Raw genomic sequence first — 19678 nt, 5'->3', positions numbered from 1 at the left:
ATGCTGGAATTCCATTTCCATTGCCTATCTATCTCTTTAAGGAACTTAGAAGTGGCTCCATTATGATTTTTGCAGAATCGTTCTCAACTCTGAGGAGATTTGAAGCCAATACTGAACGAGCACATCTTTTTGTCAGGAAAATTGCAAAACCTTTGAAAGTCTTCCATTGTTACAAGGAAGAGTGTCTACTTCTGAAACTTTAGAAGAGCTACCTCCTCCTGAGATGGAATTGCTACAGGAAACAGAAGAATTTTTTTTAAGTATATTTTATTATTGGGGCGCCTGGGTGGCTCAGTCGGTGAAGCGTCCAACTTCACCTAAGGTCATGATCTCACAGATCGTGAGTTCGAGCCCCATGTCAGGCTCTGTGGTGACAGCTCAGAGCCTGGAGCCTGCTTCAGATTCTGTGTCTCCCTCTCTCTCTGCCCTTCCCCTGCTCATGCTCTATCTCTCTCTCTCTCTCAAAAATAAATAAAAACATTTAAACAAAATTAAAATATATATATATTATTACTAAATATATATAAAAATATATTTTATTATAATCCAAAAAATGCAGTAATGTACTGCAGGAAAGGACAGTCTGAAATAAAAGAGTTACAATAAAAAAGAAAATATGCTTACTGAATTAAATATTGCCAGTGGGCAGAAACTGTAGATCGAACTGGTGGAGATGAGGTGAAATCTTAAAACCAGATGAACCCACTGAGATAAACCTACATAATCGCTACATACGGAAATCTAAACTTGACTATAATTTGTTTTCTTTTAAAGAGGTAATCATCCACATAATTTTAATTTTTTTAATGTTTACTCATTTCTGAGAGAGAGAGAGAGAGAGAGGGAGCGCCAGGGAGGAGCAGAGACAGAGAGAGGGAGACATAGAATCCGAAGCAGGCTCCAGACTCTAAGCTGCCAGTACAGAGCCCGACGTGGGGCTTGAACTCACAAACCATGAGATTGTGAACTGAGCTGAAGTCGGAAGCTTAACCAACTGAGCCACCCAGGCGCCCCTGTAATTTTAAATGGTTAGTAGTAAAACTTCAAATTACATCTGAAAACCTTGTTCTGTATCTTACATAAGGTAAGGCTAAAATATAGATCTTTTATTGACTCTGTTAAATGTAATTTTAAGACAATCTTCAGTAGAAATAATAAGGGAATTAAAAATCATGAAGGATGGGAGAAATGGCTTTTCTAGATTTTTAATTGTGTAAAGGTATCATTTGACTATCAAAAATAATTTTTGTGGAGAACAGGTCTTATAGATCAAATATTTTGAATATAATACATCTGATCAGAACCGGCAAACACAAAACAAAATGACCTACTGGTCAGACTGCATGTTTCTTGTGTAGTCTTTACAACATATCTCTGTATTTCAATTATATTTACTGCCAACTGGATAATCAAAAAATATTTGCTGGATTGACATCAGCTTATACAGACTATTCTCCTGATTATTTTCAGAGAATACAGAATATGAAAATATTCTACACAAAAGCTTGGCAAAAGAGACATGACTAATTGGTAGAACCAGGATAGGTGATCTTATATGATAATATGTACATCCTGGCACCTTATCTAACAGTTGAAAATTAAGAATGGTTGCTACTAGGGGCACCTGGGTGGCTCAGTCAGTTTAGTGTCTGACTTCAGCTCAGGTCATGATCTCACGTTCGTGAGTTCGAGCCCCACATCGGGCTCTGTGCTGACAGCTCAGAACCTGGAGCCTGCTTCCAATTCTGTGTCTCCCTCTCTCTCGGTCCCTCTCCCCCTCATGCTCTGTCTCTTTCTCTCAAAAATAAATAAACATTAAAAAAATTTTAAAAAAAGAATGGTTGCTACTATAGAAGTAAATGACTACATTCAATAAGGATGAATGAATAAGACTGATACCTTTTCAATATAGAATTAAATATATAGAAAAATAATGCATGCATGAAAGAACAAAATGGAACCAAGAATAAAGCACCCAGTTTTTGAGAAAACTGAAGCAGAAATAGGAAAAATTACAAATGTGGTTGGTTGAAAGAAAAGAAATATAGTCATCATCAGAATTTGCCTTTACTCCTTGGTATACATCTTGTTTTGTGATGAAGATGTAAAACACAGTTATTTTAAACATTTGCCTTCAATTTACTAAAGGTCAGATATGGCATCTCTTCTTCTTTAGACTGTAATTTCCTTCCTTTCCAATTTATTCTTAAGAATCAGCAAAATCAATGTAAATGATAAAGCTGCACACATCACCATAATGTGAGCAATAGTGTTCTGAGTATTTATTTAGCCGAAGAGAGCTTAAAGTTATAATGACTGGGTCCAATGAGTAACATAGGAATCCAAGCAAGTTCTCTTCTCTAATGAAGCTCATAAGTCACATCATTGGAAGAAAGCACAAAATTGGATTCACTCTAAACTATTTCCAGCCAAGGATCCTGCAAAGCAGCTATAATGTTGTTGATCATTGTTTTTCTTATAGGAATTTAGAAAAATGAGTCAGAAATAAAAATGATATTTTCCAATCAGACTGTCAGGGCTAAGGGAAAAATAGTCTATTACTTAAATGGTCTTAGTCATTTACTTCATTAAATGGTAACTGCATTTAAGTATTGGAGAGAGATTCTTAAAAATATACACCTATAATTATATATGCCCTAGACTAGAGCATTTTTTATTATATATTATTGAATAAGCAAGACGAGTGACAATGAGGAGAGCATTTTGAGGGTTAGAGCATTTTTTTAAATGGAGTTGCAAAGAGAGTCAGAAGGTAGACTAAGTGGAGAACTGTAATTCTATAACGATTGGTTGTTAGTGTCTCAGACTGTGGTTAAGTGCACATGACATATCCATGTAAAATGCTTTTCAAAGAAAGTTTCCATGTGAAGCCTACTTGATTTCATGTTTGTTCTTAAACCATTTGATAAAAAGTTTTCAAGTAATGATGCTTCTCTACTGTAGTTATAATTCCAATGTCAAAGTTCTTGTGGACAATTGAATAAGAGTTGTAAAGGAAGGTATGAAATTCATACTTGCATGGAAGCTCACTGGACTGTTTTTTAAAATTCTGTTTTTTAAAATTTTTTTAATGTTTATTTATTTTGGAGAGAGACAGAGACAGAGACAAAGAGCATGAGTGAGAGGGAAAGGGGCACAGAAGGAGACACAGAATCCCAAGCAGTCTCCAGGCTATGAGCTGTCAGCACAGAGCCCGACACGGGGCTCAAATTTACAAACTGCAAGATCTTGATCTGAGCCATAGTTGGAGGCTTAACCAACTGAGCCACCTAGGTGCCCCTGACCAAATAAGAGTTAACGGGGGAGTTAACCATCAAACCAATAAGTAAACAGAGAAAAAAGAATTTATTATGTGTGACCAGTGGTGTTGAAATCCAAAATATAAAATGTAACTCAGACAAATGTTTTCTAACAACACCTTTACCAACTTCTAGTAATTATGTACGTACACAGATGTAATTTTGATTTGAAGGCAAACTGCCAAACACTATTGAGGAAATTTCCAAAGTACTCTAAAAAAATAAAATACATCTTTTTTTTTTTTTTTAGTAACTGCTAGTCAAAGGGAGAGCTTTAAAACAGACAAGCTGCCTTCAGAAATAAAACTATTCACAACAATCATTTCATAATAAATGAAATTTTATAGTAAATAGACCCTTTGCTTTCTTAAATCTTATTCCTTAACTAGCAGGACATTCAATATTCCTTACTTCACATTTTCAAATGTTAAAACAATATTAAGGCAAAACAAGCAAAGAAATATTCTTATTTTGCAGGAGGGAAAAAAAAAAGCCCTTCAAATTAATCTTGAACCACCTAGTTAATTTTTTTCCAATGCCAAGCACCTCATAATCTGAATATTAAAACAGCAATTGAAGGATGCCTGGGTGGTTCAGTCGATTAAGCGTCCAACTCTTGATTTCGGCTCCGGTCATGATCTCACGGTTTGTGAGTTCAAGCCCCACATAGGGCTCTGCACTAACAGTGAGGAGCCTGCTTGGGATTCTCTCTCCCTCTATCTATGCCCCTCCCCCACTCTCTTTGTGTGTGTGTGTGTGTGTGTGTGTGTGTGTGTGTGTGTGTGTGTTCTCTCTCTCAAAATAAATAAGCTTTAAAAAAATAAAATAAAATAAAATAACAATTGAGATCTGCAATTGTTGATCATGAGGTTTCTTAATTGCAGCCACATAAGAGTTTTAAGTTCTCTTAAATTTGGACAAAAAAGCAACATCCTTTTCCCCATGTTATGTTGAGTTAGTGCCTAGTCCAGTCTAGTACTTATAAGGCATTTTTGGAATGTGAGCTGATTATCCTTTTTTTTAATTACATATGCATAAAGTAATTTGAATATTTTTTTCCAAAAGACATGATAAGTCCACATAATTAGCTTGTAATTCGTATCATTAAATGCAATGGAGATGCAATCTCATAAATTCCTTCCTGGAATTCTCACCAACTTACCAATGATGTATCAGTACAGCTTTGAAATTTAAAAATCAAAATATTTAGAATGAAATCATTGCTAAATCAGGACATTGACATAAGACATTAGCATAGCAGTTCTAAATGTCTATGGCTAACAATGTGGTCTTTTATATTCCTGCCAAAGAATTCTCTCAAGAATCTGGCCTAAGAACACCAACCATAAGTTAAACACGAAAAGTTTCTTACCACTGAGGGGCTTACAGACTTGATCTTAATAACTTTCCCCAATGAACAATGGAAGAGAAAAAAGGAGGTATAAAGATAAAATGGGGAGAGATTTCAGGAAAATGGCTGAAAGTATGCTAAGGATAGGCTTAACAGAAAGTCCTCAAATCTACAATCCAGTTTAAAGGGAAAGGAGACATAAATACCTTACCCCAGCCTATCAAGGTGAAGCCCCACAGGTATTTGGTGTCCGAAAAGAATGCCACAAAGATTAGACTATGCAGGTAGAGACCTTCCACCAAGATCCAATAGTAATTTGTAGCCAAGAAGTAAATAAACATCACAACAGCAATCTTGCACCCAATCTGTTACAAATAAACCAGAATTGTATCATATTAGAACCCTAAACTGTGCTAGATGCAATATCAGACCACCAAAAAGCAGTTCTCCATTTCTTTTTTATAATCTATTTCCTGTGTCTAGGAAAGCCAAGACTGCTGGAAGAGAGAACAAAGTTATTTTAAGACCGCATCTCTAAGACTATGGGCTTGATTCTATTTTTTTAAAATAAGATTAGAAGTTACCAAAAAATCACTTTTCCTTAATTTCTCCTGTTTATCAAAATAAGACTTAATCATCAGAAAAAATTAGGAAAGTACAGAAGAGCATAAAGAAGAAATATTAGCCATTATTCTGCCATAAGTTTATTTTATTCTTGTCTTTTTTATGCCCCAGAAGTCAATGGCTAAAACAATAAACATTTAATACATCTTATGATTCTATGGACTGACTACGTGATTCTGCTGATCTGGGCCAGGTTCAGCTAATCTTGGCTGGGCTCACTCACAGAGCTCTACCCTTGACTGTCACACTACCATGTCTACTTCATCCTATTGGATAAAACAAGTCACAAAGCCAGCCCAGAATCAGAATCAGGAGGACCTACAAAGTTACAGGGCAAAGGCCAAAGATACTGAAAAGGTATCAATTCATACCATCAAGGCATATAAACTAGTATCCTTGATTTCCAGATATATTGCATCTGTGATCTAATTAACTGAATTATTGTGTGATATATTGTGTGATTCTGGTCACTAAATAATCCCAGGACATTTGAGAACAGAATCAAGTACTCTGTCGCCTTATATTTGAACAAGTCTTTGAGTCTACAATAAAGAAACTAAATGTTGTGGGCTTTTAAATCCCACACTTCTGGTTTTGCAAGTGGGCTTTTTACTTTTGAAAGCCACGACAGCGGCTAGAAGCCATACACCAAATGCACTCCAGTGATGTGATTTTTGACGTTTCCATGCCAGAATGTTCTGGAGGAAAGAGCCCAAACACTTTTAATAGTCTAAGATGATGAGTAACTAGGTGTGAAGCTTGAGGACAGAACTGAGGTAGTAAACATTATACAAATTGGTCATCTATTTTTGTTAACTCAGAGATGAGATAAGCCCAAACAAGTCAATATTTAGTGGACTGTAAAATGTAACGTATCTATAACGTTACATGAATCAGTAATGAGAGAAAATGGTGAAAACACTTACATACTGTGACTTGTCCACAGAAGGCACTTCCATGGAACTCTGCAGGTCACCCTGCATTACCAGAGACTGCAGCTCCTTTACTCCTATGTGAGTATGGACCACTTTGTCCTTGACAAAGATGCTTACGGCTCTCAGCATGAAAGACACAAACAGGTGCATGTGGATATAGTTCCTAGTGCAATGTAATCGTCTATGGGAAAAAAAAATATTCAGTACTTCAATTTGGATGAAATTAGAAATGGGGAAAGAACATACATAAATGAGCCCACACTCCTCCACAAAAGGATAAAATATAGTACGCGTGAACAAAGACAGAAACCCATTACTATATATTTCCAATAGAAACAACTGGGATCAAAAACTAAAATGTAACTTTTTGAGATAATAATTTCAAATTTATCCTGATCTGCTACCATGTTTCTTCTGATCTGGCAGTTAATTATTATACTATATTATACTGTAGCCTTATACTAACAGTGGAACTTTCACATTTTCAATACATTCTCTGTAAGAAAAAGTAAAATATTTTGCTAGCATTACACAACTTTATTTCCAAGTAATGTTAAAGAGTAAACAAGCTTACTTTAATAGAAAAAGCTTTGAGTTCATAAAAGAATCTTAGACACAAGTTAAGTCATAACATACTTAGAAGTAGGTACAGTACTACTAATTTCCTTTGCAAAAAGCTAACTCCAAAAGAGACCTTTTTTTTTTAAGTTTGATGGAAAGAAAAAAAAACCAACACTTAGGAAGGGATGTATAATCTGGCTCAGCTCTACCATTGCTTGACTGTGAGACAGTACAATCTCCCTGTACAATGGACACGATCCTACTTCTCTTACAGAAAGAACAAAGTACACAAAGGTAAGGTAGCAAGAAATTTTTAATCCAATAACATATTTTTATATTTCATAACATAGGAGGGGTAGGCCAAATAAGAATGAGCTAAATTTAGACATTTTGGAAGTGTTTTATTAGTATGTTAGGGACAGATATGCATGTCCATTCTGCCCAGATAGTCCTCCTCACTGATTCTTCTGGGGGAGTTTGTTCACAAGCAAGTGGGATTTGACCAGATAGGTTTTCAGGTGTCTGTGAAAACCACTGACTGAGAATAGTGCCATCAGAGTGTATAAATAGGTATTGACTTTTAGAAGACTCAACATGATTTACTATCCTATAAAAAAAGTACTTTGTTTTGTGAGACAGAGTTTCTCAAATTTTTGTATACCATTCTGCTACACAGTACAGCAACTGTATAAAAAGTACTATCTAGAAAGAATTTGTTAAATAGAGTGATAAATTACCATGTAAATTGAAGAATTACTACTTAGTGATTTGTATCCTCCCGAAATTCTATGTAGCTTTTTTTTCTCATAAATATTCACCTATTATTCTAAACAACCAGAGCTACACTTAGTATAATGGAATGGACTCTGGATAGGAGTTGGAAGATGAAGGTTCTGTTTCCAACTGGACCATCTGTGACCTTGTGACCTTGGACACTGAGCTTCAGTTACTTGGTCTCTAAAATGGGATAATACCGCCAAGCCCATTTCACAAGACTGTTTTGAGAACCCCTTCATAATTTTACAGATCTGATTGTGTTCCCTTTCTACTTTAAAATTTTCATTAGCTCCCTATTCTCTCCCCTTACAAGACAAAACTCAAAGCCTTTGACAAGGGCCTGCAAAACCCAGTGCCACTAAATCTAGTTTCTTCCTGGCCATTGCTACCTGGCCACTTCTCCCTATGAATCAAATGCTGCCTTCACATTGGACTCTTTTATGTTCCCAGCATCTACTCTGCTCCTTCCTGTCTCTGAGTTTTGCACATTCCGTTCCCATCTTCTGGAATGTACTGAATTCCTTCTCATCATTGCAATATCAGTTCACATGTCAGTTGTTCTGGGAAGTCTCTCTCTGTCATCTAGTCAGTTTTGGACTAGCTCCTTGGTGTTCCCAATACCCTTTATAAAAACTTGTATTATAGTATTAACATTATTTGATTTGATAATCATTTAATGAGTCAGTCTCTCTCAATGGTGTATATACTCCTTTTCCAGTCTGCAACATATCTTAACTTGTCCTCCATCAGTACTAAAAAGAGTCTATCGTATGGTAGAGAAAAATGCTTGTTGAGTATTGTATTATAGTATTAACATTATTTGATTTGATAATCATTTAATGAGTCAGTCTCTCTCAATGGTGTATATACTCCTTTTCCAGTCTGCAACATATCTTAACTTGTCCTCCATCAGTACTAAAAAGAGTCGATCATATGGTAGAGAAAAATGCTTGTTGAGTATTGTATTATAGTATTAACATTATTTGATTTGATAATCATTTAATGAGTCAGTCTCTCTCAATGGTGTATATACTCCTTTTCCAGTCTGCAACATATCTTAACTTGTCCTCCATCAGTACTAAAAAGAGTCTATCGTATGGTAGAGAAAAATGCTTGTTGAGTATTGTATTATAGTATTAACATTATTTGATTTGATAATCATTTAATGAGTCAGTCTCTCTCAATGGTGTATATACTCCTTTTCCAGTCTGCAACATATCTTAACTTGTCCTCCATCAGTACTAAAAAGAGTCTATCATATGGTAGAGAAAAATGCTTGTTGAGTATTGTATTATAGTATTAACATTATTTGATTTGATAATCATTTAATGAGTCAGTCTCTCTCAATGGTGTATATACTCCTTTTCCAGTCTGCAACATATCTTAACTTGTCCTCCATCAGTACTAAAAAGAGTCTATCATATGGTAGAGAAAAATGCTTGTTGAGTAGATGGACTAGTGAATCAATAAAGAAAAAGTTTTGAAAATGTAAACTATACTACCATAATAGGAGTAATCATTTTAGAAGTAGTTGGAATATTAAACTAGTCATTTATTTATTAATTCAACAAATATTTACTAAGCACCACTACATATCAAGTACATTGCAGCTACTAAGAATGCTACAATGAGCAAACAAAAAAAAAATTAATGCTCTTATGTAGCTTTACATTCTAGAGGAAGAGATAAATAAAAAGATAAGTAAAACATCAGATAGTACATTAGATAATGATAAATCAAAAGAGAAAGACAAAACAGGAAATACATATGAGAAGTTTCAAGGAAGGGGGATTGTAAGATGTTCAGAAACAAAACGTAAAACATTTTGTTTTTTAAATATGTCATGTACCCTCATCTCTTTTCCCACACACAACTTAGCACTAAATTCTTAAAATCGTATTGTCTTAATGAATGTACCTCAAAACCTTCCATTTCTAGCCAATCCTCAAAGCCACTGCTGTTGGCCAGGACACAATCTTCTTGTCCGGAGTTATTCTGACAGCCTCTTCCAAATGAGCTTCCTATCTTGCTTCCCACCAACTCACCCTCCACCTTACAAGTGACCTTTCATGTCACTCTTCGGCTTAAAATTCTTCAATGGCTCCTCATTGGTCTTTGGATAAAGTTCAAATTTCTTCATATAACCTTCAGGACTCAAAACATCCTTAACCATGCTTACCTCTCCTGTCTCACTCACTGCCCATCACTTACCTACACCACAACTCTGAATTCTCAAATATTCCATGCTTTTCTTGATATAATCTTTTCTTGATATAAACTCTGTTCCCCAATGGTCCTTTTTGGTTAAATCTTATTTATACTCCTGTGTCTTTTGAGATTTCACTTCATTTGGGAGGTCTTTCCTCCTCTTCTTACTCTGCCCTCCCAAATTACCATCCACCACCTGAATCATAGCACTTCTCACACTGTACACTAGTTGTTTTCTCAGCTACTTGAGTCACAAACTAGCTGCAAACATCATGAGTATACCTTTCTCATACATGCTGTGCACTGTTTAATCTCCATCCTGGTGCTCAAAATTTTGTATTGATTTAGATTAAGTTTAATTGAATCAGGCAAAAGTCTCAGTGGATAAAAAATAAACCACAACAGAAGCAATAAATATGATTATTTTATATATCTCATCAGATAATTTGGGAAATCATTTTAAATGAATTTCTGTCCAATGGCACCAAAATCATTTGGGAAAAATGAAGTCTTTGCACCAGGAATGAAAATTTTTGTAACTCATTCTGCTCCACTTTGCATGCATCACTTTGCAAACAATACACTGTCCTGCAGATCTATTGGCTTACTGGTTCCATACTGCTTTGATGCTTTTAAAGATTTTTTTAGTTTTTAAACAATAACAAAAACGAAAACCCTGAATTTCCTCATAAAAATAAATCTTCAAAGCCAAATGATATCATAACACTAGGCTGAATTCAAAACCTTGCACTGAGAAAAATATTTGGGGGCAGAAATTTTGACACCTTTACATCTTCTATACATAGGAAACAGAACCTGTCCCTTCATGGAAAAAGGGGTAAGGGATCACTCACCTGAAGTAACCAATGATGAGAATAGCCACAGCCAAGGAACCGAAGGAGACAGAATATCCAATTGTGTACATGACATAGAGGCGTTCGAAGAATTCTTGCTGAAGGGGAAGAGATTTAATTAGAAAAACAGGCTTCAACAAATAAGTAGATGTGCATAAACTTAAGAATCATGTCTTCCCCTGTTTACAGACAGGCAATGTGTTATCCCATTTACAGAACATTGATTATTCATCTGGTCTTTCTTTTACTTCCTAAATTTAAGTCAGAGTTAAAGATATAATAATCTTTGACATTTCTTGCTTAATTGAGGCAAAATTAAATGTTGCAATATTTACTTCATGAATTTTTGTGCTGTCCACTTTAATTAGTGGAGCTGTATATCTAATGTGATATTTGAAGTAAACAAAACACATATTACATGGCTATTTTAAGAGGAAACTGGTAAAAATGATGTCATTTTTGGAATACTATTTCTAGCTTTCTTTAAGTTTTTATTGAGCTGTCATTTACATAAAATACAGATCTCAAATGAACTGTTTGATGGGTTTGACAAACCAGCTGTGCTGTGCCCCTTGAGAGTCCAGAAACCCACCCACCATTCATCCCCTTGTAACTACTGTTCCAATTTCTGTCATTGCAAATAGGCATCATCTGTTCATGTACTTCATGTATTTTTTGACCGTTCTTAGACTAAGAATTAAATAGTATATACTGTTTTTGTCAACATACTGTTTTTTTTATATTCACCAATATTGTTACATGAATCAATGATCCATTCCTTTTTAATTTTTTTAAATGATTATAAATTCACAAAAACTGGAAAAGATAGTAAAAAACGTCCAATGTATCCTTCACTCAGTATCCCCCAGTGGTTACATCTTAACATAATTATACTAAAATATCAAAGGCAGAAATTTGATATGGTGCAATGTGTGGGTTTATAATTCTACATCATTTTACCACATATGTAAATTTTTGTAACCAGCAATGCAATCAAGATACAGAACTATTCTACCACCACAGAGTGGGGTCCCTTAAAGTCACATTTATCCCCCTCTTCCCCAGCATCCCTGACACCTAGCAACCATTAATCTGTTTTCTACCTTTATAATTTTGTCATTTCAGGGGCGTCTGGGTGGCTCAGTCGGTTAAGCCTCCGACTTCGGCTCGGGTCATGATCTCACGGTCTGTGAGTTCAAGCCCCAGTTCAGGCTCTGTGCTGACAGCTTAGAGCCTAGAGCCTGCTTCAGATTCTGTGTCTCCCTCTCTCTCTGCCCCTCCCCAACTCGTGCTCTGTCTCTCTCAAAAATAAATATTTAAAAAATTTTAAGTTTAAAAAATTTTGTAATTCCACGAATGTTATAGAAATAGAATCATACAGTGTGAGACCTTTTGAGATTGTTTTTTTCACTCAGAGTAATGACCTCAAGATCCATTCAAGCTGTTGCATATATCAAGTTTGTTCTTTCTTATGCCAAATAGTATTTTATGGTACGTATGTAACCTGTGTATAGCATTATATTTGAAATGTTCCAAACTTTGTAAACAGCATACATTTGGATCATGTTTTTTAATAGATTTCTTCAATCTCTGTTAATTGGTATATTTAAACCATTTTTCAAATATAATATTGATATGTTAAGGCTAAGTCCATTATTTTATTTTTTTGTTTTCTGTTGTTCTATTTTTCATTTCTCTGTTTTATTTTTCCTGCCACGCTGTGGGGTTACTTGAAAATTTTGTAGAATTCCATTTTGATGTCTCCTTTTGTTGTAGGTATTACTGTGTACAGTTTAATGTGGAACTTTTGATTATTGAATGGTTACCTTTCTTCTTTTCTAATTAAGCATTGAAAGCTATAAAAAAGCTCTGTTTTTACTGTTTCCCCCAATTTTTTATATATTCAGCTTTGATAATTATTCAGTTTAAACTTTTGCCATGGGTCACATATTTCCAACACATATTGTCAACTGTCTACATATTTTATTTTAATTGAATTCAATTAGTTCTTTTGTGTTGAGAAAATAGACTCTGTATGATTTTAATCTTGAGATTTACTGACACTTGAACCTTTGGTGTATAATTTAAAAGAATGTGAATTTTGTAGTGTTTGGCTATTGTATTCTATAAATGTCATTTTAATCAAATTATTTGAAAGATATTCTATGGAAGTTTTTACCTAATTGTTTTACCAATTACTGCCAGAATGGCATTTTTATAAATTCCAATATGATAGGATTTGATGATGTCTCCCTTTAGCTTTGACAATTTTTGTTTTATGAAGCCCTTAGATGCATGCATATTTAGGATTGTTATTTCCTCCTGGCAAATGGATTCTTTTATCATTCTTATATGTCCTTCCACATAGATAATACTGTCTTAAAGTCTACTTAGACATACTCTTAAATATGGAGAATAAACAGAGGGTTACTGGAGGGATTTGGGGAGGGGGGATGGGCTAAATGGGTAAGGGGCATTAAGGGACCTACCCCTGAAATCCTTGTTGCACTATATGCTAACTAATTTGGATATAAATTTAAAAAATAAAATAAAATAAATTAAAAAAATGTGCCTGAAAAAACCCTGACTATAAACACATTCAGCATGAATTTGTGCTGGGTCTTTACCCACAGATATGTGTCAACCATTTGGGAGGCTACAAGGTCAAATGCAGAGTGAGGAGAAAAGAACCTTTAAAAACAAATAAAATTTTGGGGCGCCTGGGTGGCTCAGTCGGTTAAGCGGCCGACTTCAGCTCAGGTCATGATCTCGCGGTCTGTGAGTTCGAGCCCCGCGTCAGGCTCTGTGCTGACAGCTCAGAGCCTGGAGCCTGTTTCAGAGTCTGTGTCTCCCTCTCTCTGACCCTCCCCCGTTCATGCTCTGTCTCTCTCTGTCTCAAAAATAAATAAACATTAAAAAAAATAAATAAATAAAATAAAATTTTGTTTGGTTAAAAAAAAAAAAAGTCTAGTTAGTCACACCAACTCTCTTATGCTTAAGGTATGCTCTGCATATAACTTATCCCCCCTTTTGATATCAACAAATCTATTATCTTCACATTCATCTGTATCTTTCTATTTAGAGTACATTTCTTTAAGACTGTATATAATTAAGCCATACTTTTATTACCCATTCTGCCTTTTAAGTGACTGTTTACTTCATTTACATTGAATACAATCATTGCTAAGGTTGGGTTTAAATATAACACATTGGTATTTGCATTCTGGATGTCTTACCTTTTCTTCGTTCCTCTATACCTACTTCCTTACCTTCCATTTGGGGAGCGGGGGTCCAATTATTTCTTAAAACTGCACTTGTGTTATTTTTTAGCAATTATGCATCCGGAACTCATCAGAGCCTACATTACATAATATTGAACTATCTCACAAACTAAAGTTTCCAATTGTACACTCAATTTTGCTTCCCAGACTATGTCCCTTTTAGATTTTGTCTACATAATTTATAAACCCTAATAAGAGACTATTATGTTTGCCTTAAGCAGTCAATAGACTTTTAAATGAATTAAATTATAGATACAGATATAAAGATTAGATATAAAACAGCAATAAATAATGATAAGAATAGTTTTGTTTATTGATTTAGTCTGTGATTTTTAAAAAAAAAATTTTAATGTTTATTTATTTTTGAGAGAGAGAGAGAGAGAGCAAGTTGGGGAGGGGCAGAGAGAGGGAGACACAGAATCTGAAGCAGGCTCCAGGCTCTGAGCTGTCAGCACAGAGCCCGACATGAGGCTCAAACTCATGAGCTGTGAGATCATGACCTGAGCCAAAGTCAGACGCCTAACCAACTGAGCTACCCAGGTACCCCTGGTCTGTCATTTTTATCCACATTATACCCATTCCAGTACCTCTCATTCCTTCCTACCTATCTATGCTCCCATCTGGTAAAGTTCTCTTTACCCTAGAGAACTTTCTTGATTATTTCCTATACTGAAGGTATGAGAAAGATTCTCTCATATTTTTTGTCTGCAACGTATCATTTTCTTACTTTTATCTTAATGCATATGATCACTTTAAAGATGTTATCCCATTGTATTCTGGCCTCCATTGTTTCTGACTAAAAGGCAGGCATCTTTTTTATTGCTATTCCCTTGGATATAATGTGCCATTTTTCTTTTTCTGCTTTTAAGATTTTCTTCTTTTTTTAAGTTTACTTATTTATTTTGAGAGAGAGAGAGAGAGAGTGCAAGTGGAGGAGGAGTAGAAAGAGGGAGAGAGAGAGAATCCCAAGCAGGCTCCACACTGTCAGCACAGAGCTCGACTCGAAGCTCAAAGTAATGATCCCCTGAGATCATGATCTGAGCCAAAATCAAGAGCCTGACGCTTAACCTATTGAGCCACCCAGGTGCCCCTAAGTGCATTGATCCTTTACCATGCTGTATCCAGTATGTTGTTGAATATCAAATGAATTCATTTTTGAACTGAATACTTCAATTTTAGAATTTGTTATTTTTTTAAGTTTTTATTTATCTGATTTTTCCATTGTTATGTACCTTTTTCACTAAATCATCTAACATATTTCTAATAGTTATTATTAAGTACTCATCTGCAAATTCCAACACCTGGATCATCTGGGGTTTTTTTCAGCTGTTATTTTTACTAGAGATTTTGGGTTCCTGCCTTATAATTTGTGTTACATTCCAGGCCCCATAAGCAACTGAATAACAGGGACTAAAGTATATGATGGTAACAGCCTGAAAAGCAGGCCTCTTCCTCTGTCAGGGTTCTTTAGGGAGGCTGAGTTACTCTGTTGCTAAGCTGAGTTGAGCTCTGTTGTAGTTTTTTGTTTTATGTTTTTTGTGATTCCTTTTATCCTGGTTTTAGGTTTCGAGAGCAGAATCAAGACTCCTTCAGCAGACCTGGAGATCTTAGCACCAGCAGCCTCTAGTGGCCATTATATGGATTTTAGCACACTTGACATTTTCCAAGCCACAGAACTTGTGCAGCTATTTGAACCATCCGTCAGCATTTTGAGTTGCTAGCGATCTTGCTTTGCTCTCCTGCCCTTCCCTGGCATATGGGCTGTACAATTATGCATCTAGTGAAGGCCCCACGGGGCCTCTGTTCTGTCCTATGCCTTTGGCTAACTGCTGCCTCTCATTCTGAGAGCCCTATACACTCTTGGGGGATTTCTTTTAGCCCACTTGTGCTACCCCCAGCCTTTGGCACACGGCCTCCACACACTCAGTGAAGCCCCATGGGAAACAACTGGTTGGTGGGTGAAAGCTCACTGTGAATGTGGCTCACTTCTTGGAAATCTAAGCCCTCGTGCCAACCCTTGTCTGTTAAAAGTTGGTTTAAAAGCCTGGCTCTTTTCTTTCTGTTCCCTTCGATGGTGTGGTTGTTCCTCTTCTGCTACAAACCCAGCGATAAACAGCAGTCACAGGTCTCTTATAGGAAGGGCTTTCCCACTTGCAGAATTAGGATCATTTAGAGTTCTTGGCATCCGTAGCTCATCATGAGTTATTACAAATTAACAATTTTGCATCTTATTCAATCTATTCTTACATCCTACAGCTTCCTACATCCTAACTGGAAACAAAAGATTTTGCCTCTTGTTCCTTTTTAAAAATGTCTACTACATTTTATTATCAATTAATAAAATATTAAAACCTTCTATAGAAAATATTTGGATAATGTGTAAAATATAAAAGAGAGGGGAGGAAAAATCTCCTGAATTCCTACCAACCAAAAAGAAGCATTGTATTTTGTGTATTTCTTTTCATTCTATCTCCATGAAGCATTTTCTATTGTTTTGAACATCTACATTCTTAATATACATACAACTTTATTACCTGTTTTTTTTTTCTGTGAACTGTATAACAAAGGCACTTCCTAAGGCCACAAAGTCTTTACAAAAAACATTTATATAAGCTTATTTAACCTTCTCTGGAAGGTGCTTCACTGAAAACTTATATTCCTCAGAATATTCACTATAATAATTAGTGGTTCAATGAACATTTTGTCCATTCAATTCCCCCTGTCCAAATCTTTATACTCGAACCTTAGACATAACATTATAAGATGAAAGGTTATGACCACTTTGAAGTGTTTTTCATATATATTGCTAAATTGCTTTCCAGAAGTTCATTTAGCCTTTAGAAATGAGATGTATTATATGGTAATTTTTAGAGTATACTACTATTTTAAGTATAATACTCTCAAAAATTTAATAACCTTATGGCTTATCATAAGAGTTCCTTCCCATCTTTTTACTAATAGTAACTGTCTCATTTTGTCAAGCCAACAATAAGGAAATTATTTAAGGAACAAAACAACAGATGTGTAAAATATCTTCATCTTATTTTCCCCAATAAAGATGTTTATTCTTAATGCACACTCTTTTGGTTTTTACTTCTTATTCCTTATACAAAAGCTCTCCTTACAACCATTAAGAATTAATACCTCATAAATAAGTAATATCACTTTACCCTAGAGTATATCAAAACTTCAGGAGATATCCAGTTTTCTTAGTAGGGGATATTTAGTTTTCTTAAGTTTTCTCAAATTATTGCTTAAAGGTTGTAAACAATAGAAAACACTCTTTATCTTTTTAATTGAGATAAAATTATTTATGCTAACAAAATTCATCAAAATTTTTAGTTAATTTTTAAGCTTATTTTTTATTTATTTTGAGAGAGATAGCAATCAGGGTGGAACAGAGAGACAGGGAGACAGAATCCCAAGCAGGCTCCCCACTGTCAGTGCAGAGCACAACATGAGGCTCGAACTCACAAACCATGGAGATCACTCCCTAAGCCAAAATCAAGAGTTGGATGCTTACCTGACCCAGCCACCCAAGTGCTCCTCAGTTAATTTTTAGATCATTTTCACATGAACTAGTACATAGTTGGGTGTATTACCATCTTTGGATACTTTGATTGTTGGAATATATAGTAATCACAAAGAGTGGTTGTAAGAGTAGAGTTCAGTGTAAATAAAACCATGATTTAACTGAATGGCCATTTAAAAGCTGTGGAAGATTTGCATCCTCATTTAATGCACAAACAAATTCATCACAGTAAACACTGTTTACTTGTGTCAATGAAATTAAAATTATTTTGAAGCATTTAATATTAACTCATTGTTAGTTTTAGCTCCATAGTGGAATACATCATCTCCTCACATTGACTAATTTTATGCAAGAAGCTTGTCAACAATGAAATATAAAGCTGAAGTTCTTTCAGGAACTTACTAGAGTTCATTAAGGTGATAGCACTATGTGTCAGAAAAGAAGAAAGTTAAGAAAGGAAATCCTAGTAGTGCAAAATCAAAGACATCTTCAACTCACCGCTTCCCTTACTGCTCTCCCTACTCACCACCCCCAACTAAAAAAAAAAAAAAAATGAAGCATAAAGAAAAATGTCTAATGCTGGCAGTTTATGTATTATAGACTGTTCTCAGGTCCACCATAGAAATAATTTATACATCCATTTATCATATTCACTCCTAACATCATATGCATATACGTCAAGAATTTTACTTACGAGGGCTGAGTGATAGGAATTTAAGCACAACTTTTAAAGCATATATATCACTTAAAATTGATTATCTAGAAGTTTCCAAAGTTTACATATGATTGCTGTACTGTAAACAGCACTGATGAGAAATCTGGAGAACAGGATTCCACTTTAGATCCTGTCATCAGCGAGCTGGGTCAATCTAACACCCAAAGTCTCTGCTTCTGAGTTGACTCACGTGTAAAATTAAGGTGTCGTCTGGCAGACCTATAGGATGCCCTTGCTGCTCCGTAATTCTACAACTCTAATCTTTCATATACTAATGAAATCACCTACTGGCTAATCTTATGAAATGAAAAAAACATCTTAAAAATACAAATCTCCTTCAGGAATATAGAGTGAAATGAGATGGAACCATTCATAGGTAACAAAACAAGTCATGAATCCTGCTGCTGACTACCTATCTCAATTTTCACACATAATATAATGTAATATAGCATAATACAATATAATATAAACATAATGTGCTATAACATAATAGACACCGACACATATTTATTAATATATATGCCTGTATCTCAGCCAGATAACTCTAGCCTAAAGAAAATACAGAATGTTTTAGGTCCTACACCTTTCCTTAACTAGATATCTAAAAACATTCCAAACTTACTTTTATCTTTTATAATCTTTTTGTCCCAGAATAAAAAGGTTTTTACATAAGGAGTTGACAACCAAGAACTGCATAAAAATATTATTCTGTTTTCCCTTAGGGGTTTGCAAATACAAAAATATGATTACCTTTCCCTTTTTTTTCTAAGTTTATTTATTTTGATAGTATGGGGAGGAACAGACAGAGAGGATCCCAAGCACACTGACAGTGTGGAGCCAGACACAGGGCTCAAACTTAAAAACCGTGAGATCATGACCTGAGCCGAAATCATCAGATCCCTAACCCACCCAGGCACCCAGGCACCCAGCCACCCAGGCACCCCAATATCATTACCTTTCCTATGCTGATATCTGGCTGCAGAAAGCGAAGGCACTCTGAATAATTAGCCCATGTTTTATTTAAACTGTACATAAAATCCCACGTCCCATTGGGGTTACAGTGTCGGAAAGCAACTCCTGTAAAGACACAAAGAAAAACATTGAGATTGCTCAGTTCCCTTGGCATCCATTAGGGGGAAAAGTACATTTCTATTCCAAATTAATCATTGCAGAAAAATTCAATACCTTTATGATTGAAGTCATAAATATAAGGAGGGCATGGGACAGCCAATATTTTCCCCACTGTTCCTCTGGGCCAACAAATGAGTCCATCCCATTCTGGGAAACAATTTCCCTCTAATAAAGGAAAAAATTAAAAAGCAAATAAACAAAAATGCAATTGGAACCAGACACTAAATGCACTCAAAATACCTGCAGCAAAATGTAAAACAAATTAGTAGTTGTGAAACTAGGTGCAAATGTCCTAAGATTCATCCACACAGCCTCCTTAAAGGTCCACTAATAAGAACATTTGGTTTGCATAAATTAAAAATATTTTAGTGATTCCAGTATATATGAGT

General features: G+C 35.2%; 1 protein-coding gene across 1 annotated transcript in view; it reads right to left on the bottom strand.

Moving 5' to 3' along the window:
* The window catches only part of PTH2R (parathyroid hormone 2 receptor), a 50906-nt gene extending 31715 nt beyond the window's left edge, over positions 1-19191 (bottom strand). The window contains exons 1-4 of the mRNA XM_042997538.1: positions 19114-19191; positions 10631-10728; positions 6222-6411; positions 4883-5036 (exon numbers count right to left, since the gene is read on the bottom strand). Coding sequence (XP_042853472.1) covers positions 4883-5036; positions 6222-6411; positions 10631-10728; positions 19114-19191 — 520 coding nt within the window. The remainder of the gene's footprint in view (positions 1-4882; positions 5037-6221; positions 6412-10630; positions 10729-19113) is intronic.
* Between the last annotated feature and the right edge of the window lie 487 nt (positions 19192-19678).

Source organism: Panthera tigris, chromosome C1, assembly GCF_018350195.1.
Source record: "Panthera tigris isolate Pti1 chromosome C1, P.tigris_Pti1_mat1.1, whole genome shotgun sequence".
Lineage (NCBI taxonomy): Eukaryota > Metazoa > Chordata > Mammalia > Carnivora > Felidae > Panthera > Panthera tigris.
This window is presented reverse-complemented; position numbering and strand designations above follow the sequence as displayed.